Source organism: Littorina saxatilis, linkage group LG1, assembly GCF_037325665.1.
Source record: "Littorina saxatilis isolate snail1 linkage group LG1, US_GU_Lsax_2.0, whole genome shotgun sequence".
In the NCBI taxonomy this organism is placed as follows: Eukaryota; Metazoa; Mollusca; class Gastropoda; order Littorinimorpha; family Littorinidae; genus Littorina; species Littorina saxatilis.
The window spans coordinates 35,257,242-35,278,172 of record NC_090245.1 but is presented as its reverse complement, the minus strand read 5'-3'; the positions used below and the strand labels follow the sequence as shown (position 1 = coordinate 35,278,172).

Here is a 20,931-nt window from a genome sequence, read left to right as displayed (position 1 = left end):
AAGTGTTGTAAAATGGGGGCCTTAGGTCGACAATTGGTCGACCTAAGGAGGCTTTAGGATTTATATATATATTATATATATATATTCTGTTGTTGTTGGCGCGATAGCGAAATTTGGGAAGACTGGTTTCTCATGCATTCTCAGGGGTTTAGGCTTATATCTCACACACATATGGAGCGGCGATACCGAATATTTGGCCCAAGGGTGCTTGTCACTGGTCATTATCTTACCACATAAAAAATTGGTGCGAATACCTTTGATAGTTCCAGAGTTATGGGGCAAAAACCACAAAACAGATGAAATGTGCGTGCCCGCCCGCGTGCTTTTCTGTAATCCTGCTCGCACTGAGTTAGTAAACCAGTGACTAGTAACTTGCCGTAAAAACTGAAGTAATCAAAACCCATAAACTAACCCTAAAACCTAACCTTAACCCCTAAATCTCACAAAAATCGTACAAAAATTGAAGAATTAAAACTTTAAGAAAATGAGCAAATAGAATATATAAAAAAAAAAGTGCAAAATCGCAAATATCTGTGGCTTCTAATCGGAAATTGTCCATCGATCGGCAGTACTATACACACTATTGCTTTTCAGGTTGACGATATCACTGAATAAAAAGTAAATAGTAGATATGGGCTGTTTATCCCCGAGTACGCAGTACTAGGGTCCTGCAGACTTTAATTGTGTGTCTGTCTGTCTGTCTGTCTGTCTGTCTGTTCGTCTCGACTTAACAGCTTATTGCTGGGAAACTACTGGGCGCAGTTCGTTCAAAAGTTGATACACTAACTTGATAATAGGTCCGATTGATCGTATTAAAACTTCATAATGTTACCTGGGACCTAAATGCGAAATATTCCACAAAAACGACTCTTAACGGGGGGAGGTTTGGCGGTGGGAGTACAACTGCCGTGCAGCTAATGGAACAGCCAGCTAGCTGGTGCGAATCACGTCCGCCTATGGCCAAAGTGATCCGGGTTCGATTCCCGGCATGGGCGGTCTATATATATATTTTTTTTTTTGTAAATTCTTGTTTACTATTGTTTATTATGAACGTTTTAATGTTTTATTTCACTCTAATAATTTTTTTAATTGTGTAAAATAAATAATTTTTTTTTTTTAAATTCTTGTTTACTATTGTTTATTATGAACGTTTTAATGTTTTATTTTACTCTAATAATTTTTTTAATTGTGTAAAATAAATAAATAATTTTTTTTTTAAATCCACGTGCACAAGACGAAAGCACGTCCGCCTATGGCCAAAGTGATCCGGGTTCGATTCCCGGGATGGGTGGTCTATTTGGGGTTTTTTTGCTTTTTTTTTTTTAAATTCTTGTTTACTATTGTTTATTATGAACTTCTTAATGTTTTATTTTACTCTAATAATTTCTTTAATTGTGTAAAATAAATAAAAAAAATAAAAAAATTTAAATCCACGTGCACAAGACAACAAAATTCATACTGGGGGAGCGAGCCAGTCTGAAGAGTACTCGGGTCCAGCGCCAGCGTTTTTTATTTTGGGTTGTGACTGATGATAAAACTATTTTTCATTTCCCCCGTAAATTCCGCACACACTGTCACTTAAGATAACTACAGAGTTCAATAATAATCATCACAGACGAGCATTTTCTTCACAGCTGCACGAGGCAAAGGGCAAAAGTCAACAGTGTCTTCAAAGTTTGTCAATAACATAAGTGTCACAGAACAAACGATCAATCCCAATAACATTTCATATGGGTGTTGAACTGTCTCTTAAAACGACTTAGGCACTACCCAAAATTTAAATATGCGAGCAATATTATTTTCACTTTTTTACAAACAAAAGTAGTAGCAAATGACATGTTCTAAACGAATGACAGCCATATGTGTCGAGTGAACCTGTTGTGATGTTGACCGAAACTTAAGTTACAAATCAACAATTTCGTGTGTGTAAATTTATCAACATTCATTTTGTAAAAAAAAGTATCAAAAACCATTTTTCTATGTTTGTCTTTTTCTGTGTTTACTTTATACATGTAAAAGACGGCGCATGCCAAGTAGGTAATCATTTTGAGAAACCGTTTGGTTGTAATAACACTTTTTCCTTCGGATTTGACATTCGTTATTTTCCCAGCTCAAAGCAACACAAGACGTTGTCAAGACTCACATGTTAAGGCTGACATCTCTCAGAACCGGAAAAAAACCGTGTGTGTAAATTTCAAACTGGTAAATCTTAATCAAATAAACTAATTTGGCGACCATTTTACCCCTTTATCATTAAATTTGCTAATGAGAATCAAAAATGAATTAGTATAGTCGTTAAGTGACATTTATTGGAATGCGATTATTGGAAGCAGATAAGGTCGTTTTATAAAACAAGTTGGATTTTTATACCTATCTTGATATTGTAAAATCACATTTAATCAAAATCTGCATTTAGATTAAAAAAATAGTCTCCGTGTGTGTGCCAAAACTTAGGTTACATCTTCCACACGCGTCAGGTGTGTGTGTGTGTGTGTGTGTGTGTGTGTGTGTGTGTGTGTGTGTGTGTCTGTGCGTGTGTGTGTGTAGAGCGATTCAGACCAAACTACTGGACCGATCTTTATGAAATTTGACATGAGAGTTTCTGGAAATGATATCCCCGGATATTTTTTTCTTTTTTTCGATAAATATTTTGATGACGTTATATTCGGCTTTTTGTAAAAGTTGAGGCGGCACTGTCACACCCTCATTTTTTAATCAAATTGATTGAAATTTTTGTAAAGCAATCTTCGACGAAGGCCGGACTTCGGTATTGCATTTCAGCCTGGTGGCTTAAAAATTAATTAATGACTTTGGTCATTAAAAATCTGAAAATTGTAATAATTTTTTTTATATAAAACGATCCAAATTTACGTTAATCTTATTTTACATCATTTCCTGATTCCAAAAACATATAAATATGTTATATTTGGATTAAAAACAAGCTCTGAAAATTAAAAATATACAAATTATGATCAAAATTAAATTTCCAAAATCGATTTAAAAACAATTTCATCTTATTCCTTGTCGGTTCCTGATTCCAAAAACATATAGATATGATATGTTTGAATTAAAAACACGCTCACAAAGTTAAAACGAAGAGAGGTACAGAAAAACGTGCTATGCAGCACAGCGAAACCACTATACTACTCCGTTATGCACAAGCGGCGGACTACGGTTATTGTGAAAAAAATGCAGTGCGTTCAGTTTCATTCTGTGAGTTCCACAGCTTGACTAAATGTAGTAATTTCGCCTTACTCGACTTGTTCCTTCCTAATCTCGCTAACCCTCACCTGCCACATACCCCTTCCCACTCCCACCCCCCGCCCCCTCCCGGCCAAAGGCCACCCAATCTTCTTTTTTTTATATAAAAAGAATCATGCAACTGCATTTGAGAAGAACATTCTGACCGTCAATGTGCTGAAAAAGAGAGAGGGGCTGCAGTTAATCCGTGATTTGTAAAAATGTAAAACATTTTACAAATCACGTGACGCGTGTAACAAATGTTTTACAAATCACGGGGCGCATTTACGTGATTTGTAAAAAAAAAAGTTTTACAAATCACGTAAATGCGCCCGATATTTTCTTGTCATCTCCAAAGTCAAGGGATCTATAAGAAAAAAAAATTCGTTACTTTAGTGTCCCATCGCTGGGAAATTCGGGTCGCTTCCTCCCAGTAGAAAGCTAGCAGCAACAGAGTCGCGCTACCCCAAAGTCAAGGGATCTATTAGATTTTTTTTTTCATTACTTTGTTGTCCCATCGCTGGAAAATTCAGGTCGCTTCCTCCCAGTGGAAAGCTAGCACCAACACAGTCGCACTACCCCAAAGTCAAGGGATTTATTAGAGTTTTTAATTTTTTATTTCATCGCTGGGAAATTCGGGTCGCTTCCTCCCAGTGGAAAGCAAGCAGCAACAGAGTCGCGCTACTCCAAAGTCAAGGGATCTATTAGATGTTTGTTTTTTTCATTCCTTTATTGTCCCATCACTGGGAAATTCAGGTCGCTTCCTCTAAGTGGAAAGCTAACAGCAACATTGTCGCGCTACCCCAAAGTCAAGGAATCTATTAGATTTTGGTTTTTTTCTTTGTTATGCTAAAAATCGTAATATTTTACCTATCCGGCCCAAACCACCACCCCCCCCCCCCCCCACCACTCAGCATAGAGGCTCTAAACAACAAATATTAATATTTATAAAAGGCATGTATTACTTTGTGGAATGCCATATTTTTACATTTTTACATTCTTACAAATCGCGGTTTTGTGTTCGACGTAATTCGTAAAATGTAAATCACGGGTTAACAGCTGCTTCATATTAAGTTTCCTCCAATAAATTACTACCCCATGCGTTTCATTTGTGGTTTTCGTTGTATGCTACCTTTGTTCAAGAACTGTTTAATGATGAAGCGGAACCGAATTGTTACCCGGAACTTCATGACTAGATTACTGTAAATCCTAAAGTGTAAATCCGACCGTATAGCAGAATAAATCTTTATTTTTTTTATTCTTCGAATTCTTTTCTTTTCTTTTTTATATTTAGTCAAGTTTTGACTAAATATTCTAACATCGAGGGGGAATCGAAACGAGGGTCGTGGTGTATGTGTGTGTGTGTGTGTGTGTGCGTGCGTGCGTGCGTGCGTGCGTGCGTGTAGAGCGATTCAGACCAAACTACTGTGCCGATCTGTATGAAATTTTACATGAGAGTTCCTGGGATTGATATCCCCGAACGTTTTTCTCCTTTTTTCGATAAATGTCTTTGATGACGTCATATCCGGCTTTTCGTGAAAGTTGAGGCGGCACTGTCACGCTCTCATTTTTCAACCAAATTGGTTGAAATTTTGGTCAAGTAATGTTCGACAAAGCCCGGACTTCGGTATTGCATTTCAGCGTGATGGCTTAAAAATTAATTAATGACTTTGGTCATTAAAAATCTGAAAATTGTAAAAAAAAAATAAAAAAATTATAAAACGATCCAAATTTACGTTTATCTTATTCTCCATTATTTTCTGATTCCAAAAACATATAAATATGTTATATTTGAATTAAAAACAAGCTCTGAAAATTAAATATATAAAAATTATTATCAAAATTAAATTGTCCAAATCAATTTAAAAACACTTTCATCTTATTCCTTGTCGGTTCCTGATTCCAAAAACATATAGATATGATATGTTTGGATTAAAAACACGCTCAGAAAGTTAAAACGAAGAGAGGTATAGAAAAGCGTGCTATCCTTCTTAGCGCAACTACTACCCCGCTCTTCTTGTCAATTTCACTGCCTTTGCCATGAGCGGTGGACTGACGATGCTACGAGTATACGGTCTTGCTGAAAAATGGCATTGCGTTCAGTTTCATTCTGTGAGTTCGACAGCTACTTGACTAAATATTGTATTTTCGCTTTACGCGACTTGTTTTCTTTTTTTCCTTCCTTCCTTTCCTTCTTTTCTTATATCCGCTTTTTTACTTTCATGAACGTTGCACTTTTGGGGCAATATCGCGCCTACCATTTCTCAAACAGGCACAGGAGTATTGCTTCAAACAAGTACTAATTATTTTCCTACAAAAACCAGTTAATTTGTCACAGTAAGCGGACAGACCAATTCAAAGCATTCACGCACTATCATTTATATTTGTGGGGATAAAATCTGCCTGATGAAATGTAAACCGCAGGTCTGACCGGTTGTCGATTTCGTGTCCCGAATTTTCTGCCGGAAATTTACTGCTGTTTCCTGTGATGCTTGCATATATGGCATAGCGGCTTTATGCTCAAGGATTTTCTCTGTAGTGGGATATTGCGACGTCACAAAACACACACACACACACACACACACACACTGTGACACGCACACCCACCCACACACACCCACACACACACACACACACACACACACACACACACACACACACACCAGACCTGTTTACCCTAAACCTGAGGCAAGAGTACTTTTTCAAAAAGTTGAGTGTATTTTTCAAAATACACACACACACACATACACACACATACACTGACACACACACACACAGTGACACACACACACACACACACACACACACACACACACACACACACACACACACACACACACACACACCCGCTCCATCATGTACCTGTATCCTTAGCGGATTATGACTTTATTCAGTTATTCTGCAGAAAAACAAAAATGCTGGAGAAAAACTGTTTGTTTCTGCAGCATTTCTGCATAATGTTATCTTTCGCGAGAGCAACGTTTTTTTCTGCAGTAAAACAATTCTGCAATAAAATTGAAATCAACAATGCTGCAGTAAAACGGTGATGTTGTTTTACTGGAGAAAAACTGTTTACACTTTTTCTTCAGCATTTTGGCATTATTCAGTTATTCTGCAGAAAAACAGAAATGCTGGAGAAAAACTGCAGCATTTCTGCATAATGTCATCTTTCGCCGAAGCAACGGGTTTTTCTGGAGCAAAACATTTTACTGCAGTAAAATTGAAATGAAGAATGCTGCAGTAAAACGGTGCTGTTGTTTTACTGCAGAAAACCTGTTTACACTTTTTCTGCAGCATTTTGTACTGGCTCATTATAATGTTGGAGCACGCGAGCTCCCCTCTGTCGAGAGATGGACTCATCCAGAATTACCAATAGTTGTGATTGGTACACTGCGGAACAAACTATCCCAGGGGGCGACGAATACAAACGCTACTTTACAAGGTCGTTCGTTTTTCTCCAAAAACTGTCACAGACTATTCTGAAGAAAAAGTTAATCGCAATAATGCTGCAGAAAACCAAGTAAACATTATGCTTCAGAAAAACTGTTTTACTGCAGTAAAAAACGTTGCTTCGGCGAAAGATGACATTATGCAGAAATGCTGCAGAAAAGACAGTTTTTCTCCAGCATTTCGGTTTTTCTCCAGAATAACTGAATAATGTCATAATCCGCCAAGAGCCAGTACAAAATGCTGCAGAAAAAATGTAAACAGGTTTTCTGCAGTAAAACAATATCTTGAAAAGCAACGATATTTCGTGTGTACGCTTTTTGAGAATTTAGCGTTATACATCTGGATCGCTTTATATTTCAGTTAGCTGAAAAAAACTTCTTAAATGCACTTTTCAGGTCAAATTTGATATTTTTTTCATAACAGCATTTCTCCTAATAGAATGATAAGAAAAAAATCAAATTGTTCTAACGTTTTTCAATTTGTACAGTTAAAAAAAACAAGTCGCGTAAGGCGAAATTACTACATTTAATCAAGCTGTGGAACTCACAGAATGAAATTGAACGTAGTCCGCCGCTAGTGCAAAAGGCAGTGAAAGTGACGAGCCTGTTTGGCGCGGTTGCGGTTGCGCTGTGCTTCATAGCACGCTTTACATACCTCTCTTCGTTTTAACTTTCTGAGCGTGTTTTTAATCCAAACATATCATATCTATATGTTTTTGAAATCAGGAACCGACAAGGGATAAGATGAAATTATTTTTAAATTGATTTCGAAAATTTAATTTTGATCATAATTTTTATATTTTTAATTTTCAGAGCTTGTTTTTAATCCAAATATAACATATTTATATGTTTTTGGAATCAGAAAATGATGAAGAATAAGATAAACGTAAATTTGGATCGTTTTATAAAACAAATATTTTTTGTACAATTTTCAGATTTTTAATGACCAAAGTCATTAATTAATTTTTAAGCCACCAAGCTGAAATGCAATACCGAAGTCCGGCCTTCGTCGAAGATTGCTTGGCCAAAATTTTAATCAATTTGATTGAAAAATGAGGGTGTGACAGTGCCGCCTCAACTTTTACAAAAAACCGGATATGACGTCATCAAAGACATTTATCGAAAAAAAGAAAAAAAGATCCGGGGATATCATACCCAGGAACTCTCATGTCAAATTTCATAAAGATCGGTCAAGTAGTAAACTCTGAATCGCTCTACACACTCACACACACGCACACACACACACACACACACACACACACACACACACACACACACACACACACACACACACACACACACACACACACATACACCACGACCCTCGTCTCGATTCCCCCTCTATGTTAAAACATTTAGTCAAAACTTGACTAAATGTAAACAAGTCGCGTAAGGCGAAAATACAATATTTAGTCAAGTAGCTGTCGAACTCACAGAATGAAACTGAACGCAATGCCATTTTTCAGCAAGACAGTATACTCGTAGCATCGTCAGTCCACCGCTCATGGCAAAGGCAGTGAAATTGACAAGAAGAGCGGGGTAGTAGTTGCGCTAAGAAGGATAGCACGCTTTTCTGTACCTCTCTTTGTTTTAACTTTCTGAGCGTGTTTTTAATCCAAACATATCATATCTATATGTTTTTGGAATCAGGAACCGACAAGGAATAAGATGAAAGTGTTTTTAAATTGATTTGAACAATTTAATTTTGATAATAATTTTTATATATTTAATTTTCAGAGCTTGTTTTTAATCCGAATATAACATATTTATATGTTTTTGGAATCAGCAAATGATGGAGAATAAGATGAACGTAAATTTGGATCGTTTTATAAATTTTTATTTTTTTTTACAATTTTCAGATTTTTAATGACCAAAGTCATTAATTAATTTTTAAGCCACCAAGCTGAAATGCAATACCGAAGTCCGGGCTTCGTCGAAGATTACTTGACCAAAATTTCAACCAATTTGGTTGAAAAATGAGGGCGTGACAGTGCCGCCTCAACTTTCACGAAAAGCCGGATATGACGTCATCAAAGACATTTATCAAAAAAATGAAAAAAACGTTCGGGGATTTCATACCCAGGAACTCTCATGTCAAATTTCATAAAGATCGGTCCAGTAGTTTAGTCTGAATCGCTCTACACACACAGACAGACAGACAGACAGACAGACAGACAGACAGACAGACAGACAGACACACGCACATACACCACGACCCTCGTTTCGATTCCCCCTCGATGTTAAAATATTTAGTCAAAACTTGACTAAATATAAAAAGGGATTCTTGCCCGCTTTTAAAGTTTAATAACTCACAATGTATCAATCGTACAAACTTCATATTTTGTACAACAGTTGTAAAAGTACTTTGACATACACAACATAACTTACAGGACAGTTGTTAAATTTTAAAGGTAATTACAGCACTGTAAAAATGCCTCGATATGCACTTTTTACCCTTGAGACAATGGGCCTCCCTAGTAGTGACGGTGCTGTCTACTCACTACTGCAGAATGGCCTCTATGACGGCTTACTAGTGCCAAAACCTGGGGTTACCCATTATCACGTGATAATTACTAATTAACGCTGTCAGTTACTGTTTTCACTCGTTAGTTACTCATTTTCACGGGATAATTAGTAATTTTCACGGGAAAATGACTAACTTTTAGTTTTGGCACTAGCAATCCGTCAGGAAGTGAGCCAAAACTAAAAATTAGTAATTAACAGGTGAAAGTTAGTAATTTTCCCGGGAAAATTAGTAATAAACACGTGAAAATGGTAATTATCAAGGGAAAATTACTAATTTTCCCTTGATAATTACAATTATGAGGTTTTGGCACTAGTAAGCCGTCATATTCTTTTCCCGAACTTATCTCCGGAATATGCCGGAAACACACGAATTACTGTTACGACATCTCTCCGCAAAATGGCGACGATCGAGACGTCTGTCGCTGAGAACGAAACGCGATTTTCCTTTCAGCGACATGCAAGGAGACTACTGTCCAATTTAAACGAGACACGAAAAAATCCTGATCTGTGTGATGCTTATGTTGCTGTTGACGGTCTCAAGATCAGCGTCCAAAAGAGCGTTTTGTCTGCAGCAAGCCACTATCTCAGGTTCAGTTTTACGGTTTCACAGTTTCAGTCTTGATCGATCATATAATATAAACTTTCTAGCAGTTGATTACAAACTTGCAGTGAGCTTAGTGGCCTTCACAAAGTTGTATCTTAAGTATGTCACGTAAAAACTGATGCGTGTTTGAAGCACTGAGTGTCCATAGAGCTGTTCATTGTCTAAAGTGTGAGTGTGCCATCGGTGTGTGTGTGTGTGTGTCAATGTAAGACCGACTTGTATACATGTGTCAGTCTGTGCGCGTGTGTGTGTGTGTGTCACTGCATGTGTGTCGGTGTGCGTGTGTGTATGTTCACCTGTGTTAGTGTTACTGTGAGAGAGAGAGACTGACTGGGTTTAACATTCCCTCAGAATGATCAGTTGGGACAGGTATTGGTAAATTTATATTAATTATTATACTGATGGTGTGATATTGTGACTCGAACAAAGTTACAAACCCACTGCAGTTGTCTCCTTCGACATGCCAGCACTATAGGCTTGTTTCGTTAAAGTATTAAGATTGAAGGGTCTATTACTCTATATGATCATGAGAGACGAGCGATTATTCAATTCAATTCAATAGACCCTATCGGTATTCCAAGCTCTCGTAATCTCTCGCAAACTTCAGAGCATAGCAAAGCATGCGGTACAGCGATCTCGTGCGAGCTGCACAAGCCAAGGTTCGAAGTTCTCGCGATGCTCAAAGCATAACAAAGAGCGTGTCTCGCGAGAGCTGCTCAGATACCGAAAAGGTCTATTCAATAAAACTTTGAATGCATGCGTGTGTTTGTGTTTTCCCAGCCCTGAGATTTTTCTGTGAGCTTAATGGGATCTTTATCCTGTGCATGTGTGCACACATGGTTGTACAGACCCACTCACACAGAGGATATATATATATTATTATATAGTCTGCACAAAATTGACTCTAACTTCTAAGAAATAAAACTCGTCGAACTTGGGATTCAAATCCACTCTCTATACTGACTGCATGAGCTCCTTCCTCGCACCCTGAGAGGGAGAGTGACTCAGAGAGAGAGAGAGAGAGAGGCGTCTCTTTATGAGCAAGTAAGTTTTAACAGACATTGGGGTGATGGAGCTGCTATCAGTAGTTTTAGGGGGACATGCATGCGAATAGTGGAAATGGTGAATCATTAATTGGATGCAAAATTTTCAGGGAAAAGTGTGGTCTCGCTGAAACATAGCCTGATCAGATTACACTGACTGGAACAGCGACTGACCCTGAAACATTAATGATGTACCTTTGCAAAGATGTATCCCATCTCTCAGTATTTAACTCAGTTTCTATTTTTCAGGGCTTTGTTCAGCTATGACGGGAATCTTTCAGAGCACAATGGCAAAACCTGCGTCAACCTAACCCTCAGCGCCAGCACCTTCGACAACATTCTGGACTACATCTACACCGCAGAGATAGGACTGACCACGGAAAACATCCAGGATGTTCTTCAGGCCGCCGATCTACTTCTTCTGACGGATCTGAAGGACATGTGTTGCGAGTTTCTTGAAGGGTGTTTCTCTCCTCACAACTGCATCGGCATCCGAGACTTTACTGCTCAGCTCTTCTGCCCTTGGATTCACCTCAAAGTCACACAGTACCTGGATGAGAATGTCAGGTGTGTGGGTTGAACTAGGGTCAAAACATTACTGCATTGGTACATTTTCTGTACAACATGAACTTATTATAAATTATATTAAAATTTAAATTATACTGTATAATAATTTAATACAGGAACTTTGTTGATCACAGCATACTCTCTGAGGAGCAGTTTAATTCTTAAAATCTGATGAGAAGCGATAGATCTGTTGATACTAATTTGTATAACGGTTAACACTGTTCTTGATTGCTATTACTAACTATTTGCAATGTTCTTGTTGATTAACTGACACAAATTATGTGGAATTACTGGAATATTTTCATGAAGCCATTAGAATAGAAATGTTGGCAGTGTTCTGTCAAACAAAGTCAAAATCCCTTTTTCGATTGTAAGGATAACCCCTTGGAAATGATAATAATCTGTTCCTGTCTTTTAGTCAAAAATTTAAAAAAAAAACCATCAAAAATAGAGTGAAAACTGTCTAGGCAGTCACTGACATGCTCTGCACTATGATGTTACAAGTAACACATATTTCTGTCACCAGGGAAGCAGCATATAGTGAAGAATTCCAGCGCTTGTCCGCGGAAGATGTACAGCAGCTGATGGGTCGAGATACCCTCAAGGTACGGTCCGAAGAAGACGTCGCGGAGAACATCTTACGCTGGTGTCGTTGGGACATGCCCAACCGCAAGCAACACCTGCCTGGTCTGATTGACAGCTGCATACGTGTCAGTTTCCTCTCCGACCCCACCCTCTCCCGCCTCCTGTCGGAGGGAGTGGACCAGGATGTCGTTGCCCAGGTGACGTCGGTTCTGCAGGCAAAGCAGGAGCGAGGAGTGCAGGAGTCGCCCAGAGGGTATCACCAGGTCATTGTTGTTTGCGGTGGAGAGGGGCAAATCAACAAGTGAGTGCTGGTTTTGTTTGAGAGTTAGGAGGATTAGATCAGAAGGATGTGTTTGTGTGTGTGTGTTTAAGAAGTTGAGGAGGGGTAGAGTTGACATTGCATGTCTGTCCACTGTCTCAAAAAAAAAATTCAATTAAGGAAATCTCTTCAGTTTTGAAAACAAGAGCATACTTGCAGCTTTTAATTATTCAGAGGTTGACTATCTTGGCTGAACAAAAGATGTTCACAAATGAAATGTTTTGCTTTTTGTTCTGTTGTACCTTAGCTGTTCTGCTATGATTCTTTATCTCATGAATTTTAACATACTTTTGTTGCATTAGTCAACAAGTTGTAATGCTGACCTCTGTTGCTACAGATCTAGTGAGGAGGTGGAGGTGAAGGCAGTGACGAGGTTCGTGCAGCTGAGAAAATCCCACCCCACAGCCTCTGCTAACCTCTGGTGGGATATGTCCTCCATGCTCACCCCACGATCCGGTCACGGCCTGGTGGAAGTCGGTAAGTTAACAACATTTTGGGGACTGAAAAATACCATTTGGAACATTTTTCTCATTGTTTCTTTTATCCCAAAAATGTTTCAGTTAAAGGCTAATGGGATAGATTGCGGATTATCCTCCTGCTATGTTGGCATCATATGTCGTTGTCATCTTCAGACCTTGGGAACCCATATGATTTTGCCATATTTTGTACGCATGATTGTCTTGAATACAATCAGCAGGCCGGGTCAGTGGGAAAAAAAAATATGAGAAAAATTCCAAGACTACTTTTCTTCACAAGCACATCCCGAAGCCGATCCAGTATTTTGACCCATGATTACAGTTTTTGTCAGTAAACAAGGAAAGAAGCATATGTTTTAAATGTATTGGTAAACTTTATTAACGGTGACACATGTTTGAATCATGGATGTTCAAATGTTGTGTGGAGTACACTCATTTTTCTGAAAATACACTTAGTTTGTTTGAGAATACTCCAAGTGCAAAAAAGGGGTTCCCAGGTCTGCATCTTCATTGTCATAAACTTTTGTGTGTGTAAGTGTGTTTCTCTATCTGTCCGTTTTGTTTGTTATCTTTCAATCTTTCTTACTTTCTCTCTTTACTACTATACCCAATCTGTCACTCTAGAAAACATATATTGTTTGTCCAGGTGGCTGTGTGTTTGCGGTGGGAGGGCGAGACCAGCAATGCCGTATCCTGAACTCTGCGGAGAAATATGACCCCAACACCAACACTTGGACTGCTATCGCCCCCATGGAGCATGGCCGTGTTGGCTTCGGACTGGTAGCTGTTGACGACAACATCTACGCACTGGGCGGTAGTAATGACATGACTGACCCCTTGACTTCCATGGAGGTGTATAACATCTTCACCAACAAGTGGCGTCCTCTGCCAGACATGATTCTCAAGCGGGTGTGGTCTGCTTTTGCTGCTGCCAACAAAAAGATCTACGTCATCGCTGGGGGCATTGTTGGCAAGTTCTACGAAGCGGTGGAGTGTTTTGACACTCGCACAGAATCCTGGCTGTCTGTCTCTCCCATGCGCGAGCGGCGATGCGATGCCCGAGCCGTTGCCGTGGACAATGATATCTACGTGTTTGGAGGGTTCCGGCGCCTGGAGTGCCCCAGTGCCGTGCACTCCGGCCACAGCCTCAAGTTCTGCGGGACGGAATTGTACGCCTCCAAGAACGACTACTGGGTCTCGCTGCCCAGTAAATACGGAGCCCCCGGCCTGTGCACCATGAGCGAGAGCTCCAGCCTGTGCGGAGCGCTGTACGACGGCGAGGACATTCTGGTGGTGGGGCGCCTCGACCTGGGGGGCGGCCAGTTCAACTGCGTCCGTGCTTTTAATCGCCACAGCAACACCTGGCACAGCGTGGTCCCGGAGCTACCCCAGCATCAGCTGCGCTACCAGTGCTGTCTGCTGAAGATGCCGTCTTCCATTGTGCTGAGGCTGCAGCAGCAGCAGCAGGAGCGCTTCAACAGCAATAGTGGCAGCTTAGCTGTTGCTGAGTAGGTCAGTGTGATACACTGAAGTGAAGGATGGTAAATTTTGGAGAAGGGGTTGGGAATTGAGAGAGAATAGTGTAGGGGGTAATGAATGAAAAACAGAGGAAAAAATTAAAATTAACTGGATACAAAAGCAAAATATATGCTGCCTGTGTGAGCTTAGGACAGTCAAAGGTAACTGAAGATAGGCACTCTAAGAGGGTTAAAGAGACCTAGTGTGATTAAATACTAAATGAGAATAAAAAAAACAAGGGGAAAAAAAGTGAGGATGGGGAGAGATTACTTGTGGTAAAAGTTTGTTAACGGGGAGAGGATGGAGGAGGAGGGAGGGCTTGTATTATGGCTTTGTTAGAAGGGTGTTGGACAGAGAGTGTGTGTGTCATTGTGTGTGAGAGAGACACTGACAGAGAGAGAGAATATTGCTGTTTAAAATGCGGACGTACATGGTGATCCATATTTCTGGCAGTACAGCTGACAAATTGCTGAGAAAGTGTGAAGAAGTAACAGGCTTTAATAGAAGGATGGATGGATCTGAAAACAACGAGCTCAAGAAAGAGAAAGGGAGCAATTATACCTTGATTGACAGCGAGTGATTCTCGTATGCAGGATCAGGGGTGTTTGGAAAGGAATAATAGGATGCAGATTTTTAGTGGATTCAAACAATGCACATTTATGCCATATCCACACAAATGCATACTTTTTGTGCATTCCACTACAGCAATATTTTTGCTATAAAATTTGAGGGTATGAATTGGGTTAAGTGTAAAGAAGGAGAGGATGTGAAGTACTGTAATGTTCATATGGGATGGCAAGCTGATGAGGATAGCAAACAAAAGTAAGTTATTTTCCAGCTGACAAAATTTCAGATTTTTTTTCTTCTGCTTGAGTAAGTAGCTAGCACATCTTGCATATTGCCCGTAGGGTGGGCATGGTAGTTTACTTGGGTGCTGCTTTCAGTATGACTTTTTGTTGTTGTCACTGACTCAGAATGCTTACGAACTACTCTAGCATTTGCAACTTATCTGACTTTTCTACTCTTTTTACATTTAGTCAAGTTTTGACTAAAATGTTTTAACATAGAGGGGGAATCGAGACGAGGGTCGTGGTGTGTGTGTGTAGAGCGATTCAGAGTAAACTACTGGACCGATCTTTATGACATTTTTCACGAGAGTTCCTGGGTATGATATCCCCAGACGGATTTTTTCATTTTTTGGATAAATGTCTTTGATGACGTCATATCCGGCATTTTGTAAAAGTTGAGGCGGCACTGTCACACCCTCATTTTTCAATAGAATTGATTGAAATTTTGGCCAAGCAATCTTCGACGAAGGCCGGACTTTGGTATTGCATTTCAGCTTGGAGGCTTAAAAATTAATTAATGACTTTGGTCATTAAAAATCGAAAAATTGTAATTAAAATTATTTTTTATAAAACGATCCAAAATTACGTTTATCTTATTCTTCGTCATTTTCTGATTCCAAAAACATATAAATATGTTATATTCGGATTAAAAACAAGCTCTGAAAATTAAAAATATAAAAATTATGATTAAAAATAAAATTAAATTTCTGAAATTGATTTAAAAACAATTTCATCTTATTCCTTGTCCGTTCCTGATTCCAAAAACATATAGGTATGATATTTTTGGGTTGAAAACACGTTCAGAAAGTTAAAAAGAATAGAGATATAGAAAAGCGTGCTATCCTCCTCAGCGCAACCGCTACCTCGCTTTTCTGGATTGTTAATTTCACTGCCTTTGCCACGAGCGGTGGACAGACGATGCTACGAGTGTACTGTCTTGCGGAAAAAATGCAATGCGTTCAGTTTCATTCTGTGAGTTCGACTGAGCTTGACTAAATCATGTTGTATTTTCGCCTTACGCGACTTGTTTTCTGTTGTTTATAACTTAACTAACAACATGAGTACTTTTTTGTGTGATGTGTTAAATATCCAAACATTTACATAGTACATGTTTACTTTAGTTGCTTTTTGTCATAGGTGTCAGTCTTTTGTTCATCCAAGGATTTTGTGGTGCATTTTTTTTAACAACTGCCAAACTATTTGAGTATAACTACTGTATTAGATGCAAATACAGACTAATACTACATGCTTACAATGATTTGTATCGTCTTTTATTTTTCAATGCAACAAAAACCACTGGGAGAAGGCATTGCTAAGCAAGCTGGTATAGGGGTTTATGTTAACTTTGATGATGCTTTTGTGCTTTTTCATGCTTGTCAAGTGAAATGCTCAGGCCTGAAAATGCGGATATATTATATAAATATTATGCTATCAGCTGTAAAGGGGGCATTTATTTTCTAAGAAAAGATGGAGCGGAAAGACTACAAAACACGAAGCAGTTGTCACAGACAATATACTCGATAACTGATCACACAAGGAATGAGCATGCTGTATTCTGATTACTGTGTACATCTTTAGGGGTGGTCTGGTCACACTAGGCATGAACATGCTGTATTCTGATTACTGTGTACATCTTTAGGGGTGGTCTGGTCACACAAGGAATGAACATGCTGTATTCTGATTACTGTGTACATCTTTAGGGGTGGTCTGGTCACACAAGGAATGAACATGCTGTATTCTGATTACTGTGTACATCTTTAGGGGTGGTCTGGTCACACAAGGAATGAACATGCTGTATTCTGATTACTGTGTACACATGGGTGAAAGTAGCCCGTCAATTGACTGAAATCCGTCAATCTGAAAATAAGTCTGACGGAAATTCCGTCAATCCGCAATTTTTATTTATTTATTTTTTTTTTTAAGCGGAACGCGTTTTCGAACTGCTATGCGGTAAACCCCGTAGGTGAGGTTTCTTCGCTTTCGTATTCGCTCTGCATCACGATAAAAAAAAAGTTCTCGCGTTTTGGCAGGCATTACGAAGTGGTGACACGATTTCGGTGACAAAGATGCCGGTTTTGACGGAAAACGCATGGACATATCTTATTGATGATGGTCTAGCCAACAAATGGCGATGGGACTGGTTGGAGTTCATGAAACAAACTGTGTGTGATAAGTTTGGTGCTTGAAACTCAAGTGCTTTTCCTTGAGAACTTTGCACTATAAGAGATGCTACTGCTTAGTTGCTACTTTGTGCAGTGCTACATCATGCTGTTTGCATGTGTGACATTCTGTTTCATCCTTTATTTCAATGCCTGTCTGGCAATGTTTGCTTCTTATAATTAAATATTTCAAACTTTTATTTCAGTTGTTCAGTTGTTCAGTTTCTATTTCATTTAGTAATTGGCTGTTGTCAATGTTAATTGTTATCAATTGTGTCGTTGTGTTGGAAGATGCAAGTGTGAAAAGATACAAAAGAAAAATGATTACTTCTGTGAATTGTTTTGATTTTGTTTACCCTTTTTACCATATCATTAGAATCTGAAGGTATTTTTTTGACCTGCATGATAGTGACAAAAAGTGTATTTTTTTGCCAGGAAAGGCCACAAAATCACAATGTATAATGCAAAAATTCGTTTTCGGCCGGCCCTGGACCTCCTAACGGGGCCCTGCCCCGTACCCCGCCAGGGCCTGGGCGGCCCCTGGACCCCTGCCTCAAAAACTTTTCAGTCAATTTGATTTTCATAGGTTTCACCCATGTGTACATCTTTAGGGGTGGTCTGGTCACACAAGGAATGAACATGCTGTATTCTGATTACTATGTACATCTTTAGGGGTGGTCTGGTACATGTAGCTCATTTGGTAGAGCACTGGGATTGTCATCGTCCTGAAGGTCACAGAGTTGAATCCAGGTTGGTCAACTTTTTGTGATGATTCAGTGCATTCACACAGACAGTATTCATGGCCTACCCCCATGTCACCGCCGTTGCATGTAAAGGACCTCTGTCATCCTGCTAGAAGTGCAGTGGCTGATTACACCTGAACATGCACACACCTTGGTACTAAATACTAAATAAACTGTCTATGACTTACAAGGGAAAAAAGACTTCTAGAAGTTCTACCGTCGGCATGCAATCAAAAGTAGACTTACAATGCAGGTATACATGTATAATTTATATAGTCATTGTCAGTTTATGAGGAAGGGTGTGCAAGGTATGCATTCATAGAGCTATGAAGGGGTTAAAAACATGTGAAATATAAGTTGTTGCTACTTCATTGTTATAGATTAACACTAACAGAATATTGATCCTGGTGATAAAAAGTTTCACAGTCACACAAGTTTATATCTGGAGCACCATGTTACTAACTTAAACAATCCACTGGGCATTGGACTTCCATTAACTGCCATCTAGTATCTACTGCACTTACTTGATATTACTGTACAGAATAATACATATATTCAGTCTTCATCTGCCAGTTTTATTTTGTTTCCCGAGACTGTTTTCATGTTGTGTTTCATGCAAAGCCAGTGCATATGATTATGTCTTAGTCACAAGCGCGTACATATGTGTGTACTACAGAAGTAATAGTGTGTGTGTGTGAGAGAGAGAATTGAATTGAACTTTATTTTACAAGGATTAAGATTTAAGGCTATAAGAGAGAGGGAGAAAGAGATATGTTAAAAGTTTTGCTTAGATAGTTTATATTTTGTAGTATAAGTCTGATCTTTCCATCATTAAATCTCTGCTCTTCTGAATTTTCCGAGAATAACTGAGCTAATGAAAAACACTTCCCTTCATTTCTGCCTGAGTTCTGATTGTGTGAATGTTTCAAGCCCATCTTTTGGGAAGTGAGAAAAGGTTGGTGCTTCTTTTTATAGATCTATCTGTTTTGACCTAATATGATTACTATCATTCAAACAGTGACAGAACGATTGAGTGCTTTCATGGACTGCGGCTGCGTCTGAGTAAAAGCGTACAAAATCGGATTTTCATCACATTCCTTTGCCAAAGGGCGCCATCTCAAAAGTATTTCTATAAATGAGTCTACACCTTGTGTTCTTGTACGCTTGTGCTGAGAGCGCATTTCAGCTTTAGTATTCAGCATTATTGATGTGGTCTCTGTCTGTAATTGCAAAATTGTAATTGTAGTTGTCTTTGTATCATTCTGCATAGGAATATTTGCTGTATCATGATATGCCAGTCGTTGATGAGCATACCTGTGCTTAACACCATGTGCAGAAAAGATGACTTTCTCATCCGAATGGAAAGATTACGGGCACGACTGTTGGATACATGAGTGACGAGTCAGCTAGTGCATGATTCAGAATGTAAGCATACAGTAATTCAGTTTACATTTTAAATAATGCAGGAGTAGCTTTTGTGTGTGTCACTGTGTGTGTGTCAGTGTTGCCAGCCTAAGAAGACAATAGGTCATTTGGACCTCCCTACAAAAAAACAATAGGTCCAAATGTCCTGGCTTTAAAAAAACAATAGGTCCAAATTACCATGCCGTAGTATTATATTGATGAACTTTCCGCTGTTTGCGCCGTTTTCGGTAAATAGGTACACCGGCTGGATCGGGTAGTTCCATAAACGCAGCCTCGAATGTCAATGATGACAAACACGGACTCGGCACCGAGTGCATTTTTCACTCGTAGCGAACATGAGCATTTCGATCGGGGTTTGTTTTCCGACTTTGCAACTCCCATTCCATTCATTGCAGACCTTGTCCGCCCTGTACGAATATGTATCGGTCAGTTGATCACCAAAACGTAAAAACTATCGGTCCATCGACCGGACAAGGCTAGGTCCAATGCGTCAATTCAGAAAGGAATGCGTCAGAGACCGAAGCCTGGCAACAACACTGGTGTGTGAGAGAGAGAGAGAAAGAAAGTGTGTGTGTAAGAGAGAGAGCCAAACTAGTCAAAGTATCTTTTGTGTATGGCTGTATCTGTCACTTTCAACTGTCTGCACCATGTCTGTTGAAGTACATTAAGGTCACAATAGCAACTTGAAAGCTATCACATTGTAAATTCTCATCTGCTCATTCTGTGCTTGTAATGAATCAAAAGTTCAAACCACAGGGATATATTAATTAACACTGCAGGGGTGAAGAGTGCTTGCCCCTTGATGAAAGTTTGCTTGTACAGAACCAATTGTAGTTCATAAAACGTATGCAAAAACAGTAGATAATAAAAAGATTTTTGGTGTAATGAAGTGTACACTCAGTGTGTGTGTGTGTGCGCGCACATGTGTGTGTGTGTGTGTTTGTGCATTTGTTGGGAAGCACAAATGCAGCAGTGTTAGAGTGAACAGGTCCATCATAGACGGCGGGGGCGGGGATATAGCTCAGTTGGTAGCGCGCTGGATTTGTATTCAGTTGGCCGCTGTCAGCGTGAGTTCGATCCCAGGTTCGGCGGAAATTTATTTCACAGAGTCAACTGTGTGTGCAGACTCTCTTCGGTGTCTGAACCTCCCCCCGTGTACACTACATTGGGTGTGCACGTTAAAGATCCCACGATTGACAAAAGGGTCTTTCCTGGCAAAATTGCTTAGGCACAGTTAATAATTGTCTACCTATACCCGTGTGACTTGGAATAATAGGCCGTGAAAGGTAAATATGCGCCGAAATGGCTGCAATCTACTGGCCGTATAAAATTTCATCTCACACGGCATCACTGCAGAGCGCCTAGAACTGTACCCACGGAATATGCGCGATATAAGACTCATTGATTGATTGATTGATGTATTCAGGCT

General features: G+C 39.3%; 1 protein-coding gene across 1 annotated transcript; it reads left to right on the top strand.

Annotated features, from left to right (window-relative positions):
* Positions 1-9,603: 9,603 nt before the first annotated feature.
* LOC138968252 (gigaxonin-like) lies at positions 9,604-20,387 on the top strand. The gene is made up of 5 exons (XM_070340817.1): positions 9,604-9,803; positions 11,112-11,429; positions 11,956-12,315; positions 12,671-12,810; positions 13,456-20,387. Exons 1-5 carry the CDS (start codon positions 9,613-9,615, stop codon positions 14,319-14,321), a joined length of 1,875 nt encoding a protein of 624 aa, XP_070196918.1. The 5' UTR covers positions 9,604-9,612; the 3' UTR covers positions 14,322-20,387.
* Positions 20,388-20,931: the final 544 nt, after the last annotated feature.

Bases quoted from the DNA above. Each gene is read 5' to 3' on its own strand.
- LOC138968252 (XM_070340817.1), top strand. From the start codon at position 9,613: ATGGCGACGATCGAGACGTCTGTCGCTGAGAACGAAACGCGATTTTCC. The intron at 11,430-11,955 runs GTGTGTGGGTTG...TTCTGTCACCAG, and splicing joins TACCTGGATGAGAATGTCAG to GGAAGCAGCATATAGTGAAG. The intron at 12,316-12,670 runs GTGAGTGCTGGT...CTGTTGCTACAG, and splicing joins GGAGAGGGGCAAATCAACAA to ATCTAGTGAGGAGGTGGAGG.